General features: G+C 41.8%; 1 protein-coding gene across 1 annotated transcript; it reads right to left on the bottom strand.

Moving 5' to 3' along the window:
- Window positions 1-3,956: 3,956 nt before the first annotated feature.
- Window positions 3,957-14,648, bottom strand: hyal6 (hyaluronoglucosaminidase 6). Its single transcript, XM_048258064.1, has 4 exons — window positions 14,278-14,648; window positions 8,569-9,513; window positions 7,529-7,618; window positions 3,957-5,131 (listed from the first exon to the last, which is right to left on the bottom strand). The coding sequence occupies exons 1-4, from the start codon at window positions 14,590-14,592 to the stop codon at window positions 4,682-4,684; spliced, it is 1,800 nt and encodes a 599-aa protein (XP_048114021.1). The 5' UTR covers window positions 14,593-14,648; the 3' UTR covers window positions 3,957-4,681.
- Between the last annotated feature and the right edge of the window lie 63 nt (window positions 14,649-14,711).

Genomic DNA, 14,711 nt, shown 5'->3' with positions numbered 1-14,711 from the left:
GAGTCTAAAAGGAGACTGAAACTGGGAGTAATGAGATGAGTTCGGACGAGCCAGGCTCTAATCCAAGCTCTGCAGATATTTTACATTAGCACTGGAAGACCCTGAGAGGGTTGGTGAAGCAAAGCCAAAGCCGCCAGCCCTCAAACCTCAGAACATTGAGGTGATCCAAGTCTGCTCTAGGGGTTTTCAACTGTGGTGCAGTCATCTACCAAAACTGTGTCTCCTTATTTCTTCACCCGCTGAATATGAGAAAGGAATGATCATTGCAAAACATTAACAGTGAACTGTTGTTTAAGGGTTTTCATTATACCGTGTGGTCACACTCATCAGATGCAATGTGAAACATAATAAATTGAATGTTTGGGAAGTTTTGCAAAACCAGGAAATTTAATGATTCTTTTCAATCTACCGGTACTACCGTAGGGGTTATGTAATAACACACACACACATCTCAATAGGAAAGTCGAGAGAGAAAGACAGAGAGAGAGAGAAAGAGACAGAGAGAGAGCAAGAGAGAGAATAGAGTATCTGACACAAATTCCTACCATGGACATTGCAATTTTGGATCACACATGTAGTTCTCATAACAGTAAAATTCTGAGTTCATCATGTGCTGTTGGTTACAGGCTGTTGGGAGGGTGGCCATCTACATCTTGTTCTTTTTTTGTCCCAAAACCACATTTCCTGATTGAAACTGGGAGGTCTGCTTTGCTCTCACCACGACCTAGGAGAAGTGGTTTTCATGTTGTGCTAATATTCCCTTCAGGTTGGCGCACGATGACCTCTCTGTTTTCAGAAGCCTTTGTACCTTGGAGCAAGGGCTTCAACTTTACTGTATGGCTCTGCAGCAATTTTCCTCATTTCCTGGTTTGAGCAATTCTGGAAAATGATCTAAACATCTGCAGCTAAAAACAATGTTCCGTCCAACCCTCACGGAATTTCCCCCCTTTTCTGTTATTTCACGCTTTGAAGTACGCATATCAAAGTATGGCAAGGAAGTGTAACTTGTTTTTGGATTCAATCTTTCAAATTGTAAATACATCGTGAACCCATCTAGAGTTCCACGAAATGTTACTGAAGCACAAGCACCTCAACACAACCCAGATGTGTTGGTAGGATGCACTTGAATAGTCACAAGTGGTGTCCCTGGAAAACCAAAGGTGAACTGGAGACAGAGGGTGACTTCCACAAACTCTACTTGCGTCACTGGCTGTCTGTGTGTGTGTCTCTGTGTGTGTGTATGTGTGTGTGTGTGTGTGTGTGTGTGTGTGTGTGTGTGTGTGTGTGTGTGTGTGTGTGTGTGTGTGTGTGTGTGTGTGCACGCGCCTGCGTATGTATGTTTGTGTTTACTGCATGTAAATTGTTTGCGTCTGGAACCATGAAAGTATGTACCAATCCTTTCCCACCGGTTCAAATGAGTACAAGCAGATCAGTATAGCAGAAACCACAAATATGCTATACACACACAACACAGATGATAGAAGGATAAAGAGAGAGGGAGAGTTGAGAGAGGAGAAGAGAGATGAAGGCATTACATGCCACCACTTACACTTTTACTTGGAGGTGAGTGAAGCATGCATGAGTGAACAGTGTGCAGAGTTACTTTTTCAGATTTTCATTCTTGTAGGAGTAGCAGGAGAGCAGTGCATTTCTGCTTGACCTCTAGTGCTTTCATACCATTTGCATTTCTTCCTTACTTATACTTCTCATTGAATATTGTGTAAGTACTGTGAATGAAGCAACATTTTTGTCTGTAGCCTATTTGTTTATTTTTGTCTGAGGTGTAAGGGCTACAGAATTTTGGTCTAAAGCATGCAAACTACCGTAGAGCTGACACCAGCAACACAGATGACACATAGCAACACTACACCCAGTTCCTAACTAATTTCTTTAAATCGTATACTGTAATTTGTGACATCGCCCTAAGAGCTGTTCTTAGATTATATATAGGCGGCTTCTCAGGCTTTTCTTTTCTAGTGCTACTTCAACATTTGTTTATCAAAAGCACCCTTTGGAATGGGTTCACATGCTGTAGCGCCTCTCTTGGACACATCAAAACATTCATTTGTGATTGTCTTTGTAACCTGAAGCTCACAAAGATCTTTGAATAAATTATATTTTCATCCACAGACAGAGAGGGCCTCAGAATGGCTTTTGTTTTAATAATACTCTTTTGTTGCATGGCAAAGACAATTTGAAAACCTTCTCTTTTACACAGTTTAGGTGGATGTCAGCAGTTTCAAAGATTAATGACTCTGTCACTATTTTGTTTCAGTTACATGTTCACCACAAAAATATTTAAATGTGGAGCCACATTTTGATAATATCTTTGATTTTCTTTAATCGTCAAGAGTGTCCATTACACCGTTTCTGTTTGTGTTGGACACTTTCTGTTGGATCCCATCAAACATGAGGAATTCTTTTCTTTCAGGAGCCAGCCACAGGTTTATTTGTATGGATGGGCCCTTTGTTGTGGTGATCAGTCCGCTGCCAGAATAACTTCTGCGTGCCTTTTGTTCTCCAGTCTCTGGTACACACCTAGTCTCAGGTCCAGTAATGTATTCAAAACCCCATAAATGCATCTGATATGAGAAGTATGTTGTGTGGAAAAATGTGGCATTCACTCAGGATATGCACCACATCCTCCTCCATTTCCACCCACACAGTACAGAGTAAAAAAACTCAGCACCTGTGATTCCCTTTCAAAAGACTTCTGGGAAATGGCTTGAAAATAGTTAAAACTGTTAAAACTGGACTATTACTGACATGGTTATTCAGTTATGTGAGTATTTTTAGCTTGTACATATTCAATGTTAATGCATCTGTCTGTGTCATAAGTCAATATGTGATTTATCTTTAGTAGTTGTGATTATAAATGGATATTTTTAACATGTGCGTATTTACCTTTTGCATAGTTTTTTTTTCTGAAATGAACTCCTGACCAGGGCCAGCAAAAAAGTGAAGCAGAGTTAAAAGCAAACCAGGTATTCATGCAGTCGATTAGCCTGGAAGCCAACCCGAATTTACCCAGCCCACAAAATGTAAGGTCTGGAAATTCGGTCTGGACTCGCTCCATTAAGAAGCCTCTATGCCCGCACCGGATCTGTTCTACCAATCAAATCGTCTGGGCGGGCTTTTTACAATGATGGATAAGATAATGGTGTTTAGTACATCGCCTGAGTGCGCTTGAGTTGATATTGTTTGAAAAGCCTGTCGCTAGAGAACTTAGATTTTGAGAACTTTTGCTAACAAATCTGTTTAACAAGAAATTGATAGAGCAATAACTTTTGTTATTTGTGGTTATTTGTTGCAGGAGAAGGGTGTTTTGGCTGTTCTTCCAACAGGATTCACATATTTCACCCTCTATGGTACGATGTTACCTGTAGGCAACATAGCCTATTTTGCCATGTTGAAATAAAATACCTCTTTAAGAACTGGACAACTCAATACTAACCAATGAAAATGCTAAATAGTGGTCACATGCCCCACAGGCGGCTATTTTGACCCTTCTTTCAGCAGATGCACACGTTTGGCTGGGTATCATATTTTCTCCCTAGAAAAGTGTGAATTTCACTAATTTCCCTCAAGTTTACATTCTTCAAAAAATGGACAACCTTCATTGATAAAGATGTATTTTCAATCATTTTTATGTATATAAAATAACGTATATTTCGAAAAATAGCAAAAATCTGCATGTTGCCCACAAGCAACATTGTACCGTTATGGAATCAGAATAGGCCATACGTGATAGAATTGAGGGAATGTAGGGGATTTTTTACTTATTGTAATGATTTTTACTACTTTTAATTTTAATAAACAGTCATTTAAAGAAGCACTATGCAACAATTTTAGCAAAAATGACCTTAAATATGCAGGTTGAGGGTCGTTCTGATGGTTCTACAACACTTTCTGGATCGTTTGGTGGGTGCTTCGTCTCCCCCTATTGCTTCTCCGCGGAAAAAACGAATATGCAACTTTCTGGACCCGGTCCGGGTAAATCCGGATGTGACTCAGCGAAAGTATCCAATCGTGCCTCGAATATGTAGTGACTATTTTTAAGCAGGAAAAACATTACAAACATTTTTTCCCCATTCAGATCATAATGCGTATAGAAGGTTCAATACCTTGATTGGTTAGGTTTATCTAATAATATTGCTTTCAGAGGCATTTATCCCCGTTTGGAAACACGCCCTATAATCGCATCCCAATGGAGCCCAATGAATAGAATTGAGTCTGGCTACGTCAGGCTAACAGTTATTGTCTACAGTTATGATGCAATACTTAGGGAAGTATTGTATTAGTATTCACAATTGTGAATTGATAAGGTTCAGACATCTGGTACAACCTACAGGCAGAAAACATTCGGGTTGATTTATAAGCATCATTTATTTGAACATTATTTTCATAGCAGAATATTTGAAAAAGATCTGTACAGAAAAGTCATGGTAGTAATAATATTATTAGGTTATCATTAATTGCTCAATACTTCTTTCAGGTTTTTACATTTTACATGATGTTAGGCGATGTTGATAAATGCAGTGAGCACTGAGTAAGTAATTGACTGAGTAAGTAACTATTGAGTTTCTCTGTCTCTCAAACTCTGCCCCCTGTAGTAGAATACTTTTAAATGATCACATCAAAATGTTCTCTCTTGAGTTTCTTGTCCACCTACAGTACTTGTCTACAGTATTAGGCACTTGATGATCAGGCAGAGGCTGAGGAACATGATGATGGACAGACAGGAGAAGTGCATGGAAAGAGCAAACAGCAGGTCACCCAGGAGGCCGTCTGTGGGCGCTGGCTGCAGGGCAGATGTCTGGGGCATCTCGCAGTAGATTCCTGTCCACCCCTGGTAGCACTGGCAGGTGAACTTGTGCTTCATGTCCAGGATATCGTGGTTGTTGAGGTGGCCACTGACGTGGAAGCGCGGGCCGCGGGCACCTGGGCTGTGGTGGATGTGGAAGAAGCGTGGGTTCAGGTGCAGGAGGGCCCCAGAGTCCAGGCTCTTCCGTACACACTTGCCATTCTTCTTGCACAGAGCTTTGCTGCACAACTTGGCGGCAGATGTCACGTTAATGACATAATGGCCAAGGGGACCGTCAATGTATTTCTTCACTGTCAGGCAGTTCCTCTGTATTTAAATGCAGAAAACAGTATAGTTGAGGTTCTTTCTGGGTTTTTACACATATTCGAAAGCAATAGTGGAAACAGATATCTTGCGCATTTGAATTACTGCTATGGCTATCGAGGTGTGCTCACATAACCACAAATTGAGGGCTATGTTTTGAGAGCTTTGTAAGTAACAGGCTGAGTCATTTGTACATGTTACTACAATTAGATGGAATCAGAAAAGGGCGTTCTTCAGAGGTCTGTTTGCATCAGGCACACATAATGATAGCAGAAAAAACTTCGGCTGGTGACCAAGAGATAACGGCTCCTTGTTGTTACATAATCCTACTTTGTTTGGTGATAGCATAAACAGCAGTGATTTGCGTACACACTTTAACTCTACAGCCAATTTGACTCTTGCTCACATGCTCAAGGAGAGACAGCGTGTTTGTCATGACCCAACATGTGCGGTCTGCTCCAAGGTTTCTGGCATTCATTGGTATTTTGGCCTTTGAGGAATATGAGCAAGTAACTGGCGAGATGAGTTTGTTTTGATGTGATGCTCCTGTTCATATTTCTTGGCTGGCAAACCAAACTGGTAGAAAAGGCAACTTTCATATTTTTTCAGTTGTATTTATGTATCTGAGATTATAACTTGGTTAGTGTGTCAGACTTTTATCATCAGAATTTCAGAACCTGCTGTTGTGCAATCTGCAATGTTCCTTCCATTCCAACTAACACCATTTTCATTTGTCTTTAGTTCCTGTTAATTATCACATTACTGCCACCAAGTTAGCTCAGAGATTCAGCCTTTTAATGATTTTCACCTTTTGAAAATGTTATATCCAAACATACCAGACAATTTCATAAATCCCCAGAAGTAAGTCTTCTCTTAAGAGTCTCAACACTAGTGCTCACAGAAATCGTAGCTGGACAAAATCCAGGAAATTTCTAATAGTACCATATTTTCTTGCAAACGACTAGTGGGTGCACAAAAGACTGGAGGCTTCCTTTCATAGAGGTAACTATTGTCATATGGTGAATGTGGAGCAGTCCATGCACTCAAAGTCACTTTAAATATGTTACTCTCTCTCTCTCTCTCCCTTTCCTCTCTCTCCTCTCTCCCTTTCTCTGTCCCTCGTGCTTTTTGTAAACAGGAAGAATCCTAGCCCACAAAATAAGCATGTATCCTTACAAAGCAGCCACTGTCATATCCCCATCAGACAAAGTCCACACAGAGTGTCATCAGCCACAGTGACACTGGGAAAAGGCCTATTTCAGGAGTTCTGTATGATGACATTTCAGTGGAAAGTATCTTTTGCTTGCAAGTATTCAACATTCTGCCAACTTGTAGAGACAATGTATGTGTCAAGTAACTATTTGGCAAAGCTTAGGAATGCTACACTCCTATAAATGCACTTGTACCATTTTACTTTGATTGTAAATAACTTAAATATAATCATCAAAACATTGAATATAATCATCATTAATGGAATATTCTGTAAAAACGTTTTTTGGATGGATTGTACAATATACAGTAGCATCAGACATATTTGACCTTATACGTTGTTGTCTGTACATCTACTGAAATGTGCACAACTGCTAAGGGACAGATCTGGCCATAATCTGACATGGATCACTGTCACCTGGTATCTGGGAAACCATGTGGGAAAGAATCTGCAGATTCTGTTCATATTCTGTCTCTGCCTCTCCATGGGAATGTGTTTTGCTGCTGTTAAAAATGCTAATGTGCGACAATCAAGACCCATCCAACAGCAATCCCACACCAACACACAATGCAACTACTCAAAACCCAAGCCAAGAGCAATGTAGAATTTATAAGAAAAGTCTTCTGTGTCTGAATGATTTACTAAATTCAGTGGAATGTCTTCCATGTACAACTGACAGTCAAAAATCCACAAGTCTCATAATTTTGTTACAGGGTCATTAGTGAAACTTGCCAAGTAAGCAGCTTCTCGAGAATAATGTCAATATAGTTGCCAAAAAGTCATGTTTAACCATTACTATACTATTACTATAATCTGTTGTTTTTGCAAACGGAAAAGAATAGCTCGTCAACAACATTTACGCAACTACTATGAATGCCTCCTCATTTCAGGACTCAGTACAAAACTGCTTACAGTACAAAACTGGCAAGTGGGCATTAGTATTCTTAACTTGATAAGTTCAACATGGAAAATAGTGATTTGAATAATGAATGATAATGTTTTTTTTTGAAGGAGAACATGTTTTGTGAACTGATTAAGAAACAGATCAGTACTGACTATTACTGTTTATCTATTGACATCCCGTGTATTGGACAGCAATATGCATATTGCACGTGCCACAATGAACACATCTGAACTGGTCTGAGTAGATTGTGACTAACTTGGACTATGTTGAGTTGGTATGTTCATACCTCAGATCTGGCGTACTCTGAGGAGCCCCAGAGGACGACTCCTGAAGCTCCCAAAGCTGCACTTTCTCCAATGGTGTGGACCAGGTCACTCTGGGAAAACAACCACAGTTTAGTAGAAGCAGGTGTGGGGGCACTTTCACTGTTTCCATAATAGTTACATGAAAGAGTTTTTTTTTATTTGTCTAGAGTTAATGTTGCAAGCAAGCTCTAAAATCAATACAAATCTAATGATGTGTAGCCCAGTGTAACATGTGACATTACAGACATTATATTCACTCAGCTGTTTGATTACAATTATGTTAGGTCACTAACCATGGAAATCATTTAGAGTTTTGTCATAAGAAAACCTGAAATTCATGCTGATGTACAATATCAAACACCTTACACCCCTTTGGGGATGAACAAAGTAATCTATCTATCTATCTACCTATCTATCTATCTATCTATCTATCTACTGTATATATCTATCTTAAACACATGAACAGTGACAAAAATAAAAACAGAACATGTAAAAGCATCATGAAATCAATTGGTTGGTGGGAGAGTTTACACAGCTGTACTGTAGCCGCCAACATGTGACAGTAATTATGACACCCTAGCCCTCAGCCTTGCATAATGAACATTCTGAAGTGGTCTGGACAACATACACCTCCACTTTACAAAATGTTCTGGGTAAATATGCTCTCCTGCCGTATATCACGACATTCCTCTCATAGCTGCATGACAGCTGAGTGTTTCTCCCAGTCCAGGGAGGCACCTGAAACTTGAGAATTTTAAGGAGTTGCAGATTTTACAGCAGAGGTTGTCAGTCAGACCTCTCCCGGTGGTGGGCCAAAGTCAATGTAGGCGTAGGCCATGTCTGGGTAGACATTCAAGATTAGGTGGTCTGGAAAATTTCAATGTGATAGTCTACATTTTCAATAAAAAAGGCAAGAACAAGACAGTATTTTGCTTGAAGCTATACATTATTGTGAAGATTTAGTCCTAAGCAAGATATATTATATATAAAATAAGAATATTACTATTTTAAACAACCCTACCTCAGTGAGGACAACAAATGTATAGGCATAGAAGGGCCTAGAGTAGACAAACACAGGCAGGGTGAAGTCATTGCGTGCGATTGAAGCAATCCTCATGGCCTCCTTAACACGATAGTGCACAAACTTGACCGTGTTGGGTGAGGACTTGAGTTCGTAGTCCAGGTAGATGGAGGGGTAGAGGGCAGTGCTTTCCCTCCAGAGCCACATGAGGTGGTCGTTGCGCACATGCTCCACGTTGGGGCACTCGCCCGTGTAGCGCTGCGGGTGCTGCTTGTAGCCGTAGTTGTAGCAGTCGGGGAACAAGTAGAAGCCCCAGAGGCCGTGCGGCCGCCTGCTCTCGGCCAGCTGCAGCGTGGTGTTCATGAAGGCCTGGCCGGCCCGCTCGAACAGCTCCTTGGCCTCGTGCTCCACCTTGCTCTGGGGCCAGTTGGGGTGGGTCCTGCGGGTCAGCTCCTTGGACTTGTTCCGGTAGATGTCCTTGGAGCCCCAGTTGCGCACCCACTGGGGGCGCCAGTTCTCCCAGTCGATGACGCCCAGGCCGCGGAAGTCCTTAAAGGGGATGAGCTTGTCGATGTCGGCGCGAGCTTTGCTCAGGTGCTTGGTGAGACTCTGGTTTTGCGGGAGGCCGCCGTTGACGGGCACCCCGGCGCTGGTGTAGTACGGGTAGTAGCCCAGGTGGCTGTGGTAGAAGATGGTGACGTTGGGGCCGCTCAGAGTCTCGTTGTGATTAGCCACTATGTCAAAGACGCTCAGGTCGAGGTCCACCTTGAAGCGCAGGCGGCACGACTCCGTAGGGGCGTTCCACACGACCACAAATGGCCGGTGGGGCAGCAGCGGGGCTCGGGCCTGTTTCAGCTGCTCTCCCAGCAGCACGCCCACGTGGGCAAGCCAGCACACAACAACCCAGCCGGTCAGCCTCATCACACTGGGGGGGGCATGGGTCAGCTAGCGCATCCCATCCAGAGCACCATGCAAGACAAGCAGACAGCAGAGGAGAAGCATGAGAGCAGGCGTACACTACTGAACACATTACAGGGTTCACTTGGCAGGGATAATCAAAAGGGCCGCCAACACAGAAAAGGGAGTGAGGCTCATTGAGCTGTCCTGCTCCAGATTCCACGGGACAATGCTGCTCTATTCTCAGTGTTACCGCCATTGTGCTTTCCCTGACCAGCTGCGTGAATTTACCCTCATTTCTGACCTAACCTGTACAATGGAATAAACATACACTACCGGTCAAAAGTTTGGGGTCACTTCGAAATGTCCATTCCACACCATTATAGACAGACTACCAGTGGAGATTTGCATAGTTTTTTTTTTTAATCAGGGTAGCAGTTTTCAGATTACATTATGTACTTTCATAATTGAAAAAGGGTTCTCGACTGTTGTAGAAAGAAATGGCTGATCTTTAATGCAATATCTACATTGCCCATTATCAGCAACCATTCAGCCAATGTTCCAAAGACACATTCTGTTTACTAATTTGATATCATTTTAAAAGGCTAACTGAGAAAACATAGGAGAACCCTTTTGCAATTATGTAAGCACATAATGTAATCTGAAAACTGCTACCCTGATTAAAAAAGCAATGCAACTGATCTCAGATGCATGGTACTCTGTCTATAATGGAGTGGAATGGCAATTTCTAAGTGACCCTAAACTTTTGACCGGTAGTGTATGTAATATACAGTTTTTTGGAGAGGTCTTAATGATAATTTGGATATTTATTATTTCCAAGTTTATGATGCAAAATGGATGAATAAATGACAAAGTGGTCATCATTATTATAATTTTTCTTATTGTTGTTGTTGTTGTCATCAGCATTGATAGTTGCCATGTAGCAGAAACAGTATTATAAGCTTAGTTAAGTTTTATTGGGGCTAAAAAGAGTAGTACTACAAACACCATTATAAATGTTGTCATTTCCTTTGTCTGACTGCTCGTTAGAGTCAGACGCTGATCTTCTCATATACAAAACGACTGCACGTCCCCTTCAGCCAGACCCCCCCAGTATTAAGGCCTATTCTGTTCTATGTTGGATAATCATGGAGCCCATCACAGGGAAACCATGGCTCTCATTCTCAGGATATTTGGCCACTGTGGCTGCCACTAGGAGAGACATGGAAAATCAGCAGCAATTTCCACTCACCACAAAGCCCTGAGTAGGCTAGGAAAACCACTCACACGGAGCAGAGAATCGGCACAGAAGTGCTCTCTTTTGCCTTTCAACTTGGTTCTGTTTCTCAGAGCTGAAGTAGGTGCTTAAATGTGCACAGCTGCATTTATGAAACATTTGTCATACTGATTTGTTTTTTAAATAATAGTGAGAGAGTTGCTGAATATTCGGAATATTAAAGTCTCATATATGTTCAACATAAGCTTCCACTGATAATATCTGGCACAGTGGTAATATGGATATTAAAGTCAAAGATTTGACGTGTCTAAATGTTAACAGCATACGGATGTAGGCACAGTTTGATGTCTTACAGTGTATTGTGCCAGTGCAATGGTCAAGAAAGTCAAAGCCTTGCCCAAAAGCAATAAGAGTGCTGAAGTCATCTCCTCAAACCATAACCATTCACCATGTTTGCCACAAAAAAGACCCCCCAAAAAACAATGTCTGAGACAAACTGACAAAACCTCCCTGTTTGAAGATGCATTTTCCACCAAAAGTCTAAACTATTGAAGTTACATTTAAGCCAAGCTGAACTGATTGAAACCATATGAACTGGGAGATGAACTCTGTGGTCTAAATCTCGGAAACTCTTTTCTGTGACTTTGTGCTGTGGGAGATAATCAACTTACGACTCAATGAATCATACTTTCAAAAGGAAATTTTCGAATTATGTATAATACTGCTTAATATCTAATCCATATGGTGTTTCTGCATACTATACTCACAAAAGCATTTGTTCACAAACATGTTCTTTTCAGGTTCTCCTTTCATTAAATTTTAATCACTTTTCTTCTTCAGCAATAACTCTGCTTTTCACATCATCTCTTAAAGATCACTAGACCTATGCAGTTTTTTCACAGAAGAAGACAATTACTCCTAGCGGGGAATTCTATTGGATCAATAATTCTGTCATAAACTACAGTCACAGTTATAGTAATTTATATATTATATTATACTAATAAGTCATTATCACATATGACTAGAAATGTTTGTTTCACATTATGAAACAAACATTTCACATGACAAAATGAGAGAAAACACATTGCACTCATAATGTCAATACCTCAACTAATTCTGAGGTTTTCCCGAAAATGTGCATTTAGGTCATGTTGTGTTTACTGTGTGTTCAGACCCGCATGAGGTGAACAGACTAATCAGCCACATGAAATGGACATCTAAAGTGAGACCTCAGTACCTCCCACAGCTGGGTTAGAAGAAATGAATCATCTGTTGCTGACCTTGGACAGGACATTTGGTTAAGTCAGCTTTTGGCGAGAGGAGTTCACTCTTCTTGTAAAATGCATTAAAAAGTCCCCCTGCATGTTTTTGATTGTGTGTGTGTGTGTGTGTGTGTGTGTGTGTGTGTGTGTGTGTGCCAATGCTTGTTCAAGTGTGTGCATTCTTGTTTGTATGTCCTCTTGACCTTATGTGAGAGACCACTTCCATGCTTGTATGTGCACATATACAATTAAGTGTAAGCTCGGCTATGTCTCTGTACCACGACTACAGCATGATTCTAAAATGTCCTGTGGGTCAACCTTGAGGTGCCAGTGGTATTGGCATGTGCTTTGGATATCAGTTAGAAGCCAATTAATTTAGGAAAATGGTGAGCTTGGCAGCATTTGAGTTCTCATTAATTGGTTCTTGTTGCTATAAATGGCTAAAATGTTGGGCGGACACAGACTGTTTGAAGGGCAGGAGCGGAAAAAAAACCCAGACAAAATAAGGGCACCTATCACGACATGGTGCCCCAACCTCACTTAAAAAGCTACAATGTATCAAGTATGATGAAATAGTGTTCATCCTTAATGAAAATGAACACTGCGTCATTAGGCAATCCAGACTAAAAGTAGGACAAGCCTTCTGATAAAACAAACAGTGAACTAAAATAATAAAATTGTTAACTTTCTCCAAACAAATATATTTAGCTGAACATAATGTAACATGACAGACTGAGGTATTGGTAGGCTAGACCTACTCTGGGAAAATGGGGGTGAGGGTTCACAGGTAAAGAAAGTGAAACAAAAATCCAAAATGTGGATCTTGATCTCTCTTTACCATTATGAGCTAAGCGTGAGGTTTGCTGGTTGACCAGCTTCTTTGACCACCCAATGATGGTTGACCTGCTAGACCAGCAAAACTTTTGCGAAAACATACCTTCAGTTGGTTTACCCAGCTCACGATGGTAATTCAGCTGGGTTTGCTTATCGTTCCACCTCAAGCTGGTCATTTTAGCTGGTGTTGCTGGTCTACATTTCTGGTTTAACTGGCCATGCCAGCTTATGTTGGTCATTCTAGCAAACCAGCATGACCATCTTAAACCAACAATGTCAAGCTTGGCAGGCTGGTCACCAGTATGACCATCTTACACCAGCTGTATCCTACACGACTGGCTGGTCACCAGCATGACCATCTTACACCAGCTGTATCCTATACGACTGGCTGGTCACACCAGCATGACCAGCTTCCTCAGATCTCAGATGGCCACGCCAGCATGACCAGCTGGTGGCCCAACTAGCTACACCAGCAAAGACCAGCAAGAGCTGGAAGAAAACCAGCAAATACCAGCTAAAAGCAGCTAGCAGCATAAGCTGGTTTCTAACTGTTTTTTTCAGCAGGGAAATTATGGCTTGAAATGGCACTCCAGAGGGCACTGACATTTGTTTCTCACGTAAAGGCCAAATACAGTAGGACACTTCTGAGGGCACTACACACACACACACTCACACACACACACACACACACACACACACACACACACACACACACACACTCACACACTCACACACACACACACACACACTCACACACTCACACACTCACACACTCACACACACACACACACACACACACACACACACACACACTCACACACTCACACACACACACACACACACACACACACACACACACACACTCACACACTCACACACACACACACACACACACACACACACACACACACACACACACTCACACACACACACACACAGATACCCTTGCTGGTTGTTCATCTACAAACAATCAGTTGTGACCTCAGGTCAAGTGTTTTTTTCTGCCTTATTTGATTTTTAATGAGATGCTTCAGCCATCTGAGACCAGCTGTCGTGTCGTGTTTCACCACCTAATGACTTTATCATACTGTATGTACAAAAGTGTCTGTCATGGAAACCTCTTTGCAACGTTGATCCTATACAAATACGCAATTATGGTATGGTCAGTTGACCTATTTCTGGCTATTGCTTGCTTACTCTAACCCTCTCTCCCAAACAGACTTTACAAACAATTGACAAAAAGGGTATCAACATTCTGTACTGTTCATATGGGCAATTCAGAGATTACACTTTCAAATTTATTTTCAATACCAAAACAGTTGCAAATTACAACTTGAATTGGTTTGAATAGACCCTGCCTAATAGCTTTGATATTTGATAGATTCAATCAAACTAAATTGATTCAATTTAAAAGTCAATCAAACTACATGCCTTACGAAGCCTCTCATTCCCTTATTCTTAGTGTTAGTGTGCGCTTACCTTTCCACCTGTGGCTGTGTGAGAGCCAGTTGTCCAGAGGATGTAGGCGGGTCCAGAGGAGTAGCACTGTGCTCTGCCAGGTTTCCTCAAGGATGCCCTACAGCGGAAAGAGATAGTGGCAGCCGCTGCCTGGGAGGATGCATGGCTCTGCCGATGCCCGGGGCCCTGCTCCTTTGGGAGCCACTTTCCCACGGTGGACACATTTGTTTGGAGTGGCCATGGAGCTCCTTTGTTTGGATAGCTCCTCCTCACTGACCTGCCAAGCCCGGGCGAGGGAGATCGGCACACACTGGCCTGAGGGAACGCTGTCTCCATCAGAGCTCACAGGACACACAGCAGGGCATCAACAAACACAGTCTGAGTCTCCCTTCACTTTCAGCAGTCAACAATCAAACAGGTCCCCTGTCAGGGAGCCATGACTCAGATGCAATTCA

The sequence above is a fragment of the Alosa alosa genome, chromosome 11 (genome assembly GCF_017589495.1).
Source record: "Alosa alosa isolate M-15738 ecotype Scorff River chromosome 11, AALO_Geno_1.1, whole genome shotgun sequence".
In the NCBI taxonomy this organism is placed as follows: Eukaryota; Metazoa; Chordata; class Actinopteri; order Clupeiformes; family Clupeidae; genus Alosa; species Alosa alosa.
The sequence above is the reverse complement of the archived record's forward strand: the minus strand, read 5'-3'. Positions and strand labels throughout refer to the sequence as shown.

Excerpts from the sequence above, each read along its gene's own strand:
- hyal6 (XM_048258064.1), bottom strand. The coding sequence starts at position 14,592 with ATGGAGACAGCGTTCCCTCAGGCCAGTGTGTGCCGATCTCCCTCGCCC. Across the intron at positions 9,514-14,277 it reads ACACAGCCACAGGTGGAAAG|CTGACCCATGCCCCCCCCAG; the intron begins GTAAGCGCACAC and ends GGGATGCGCTAG. Across the intron at positions 7,619-8,568 it reads CATTTGTTGTCCTCACTGAG|AGTGACCTGGTCCACACCAT; the intron begins GTAGGGTTGTTT and ends TTGTTTTCCCAG.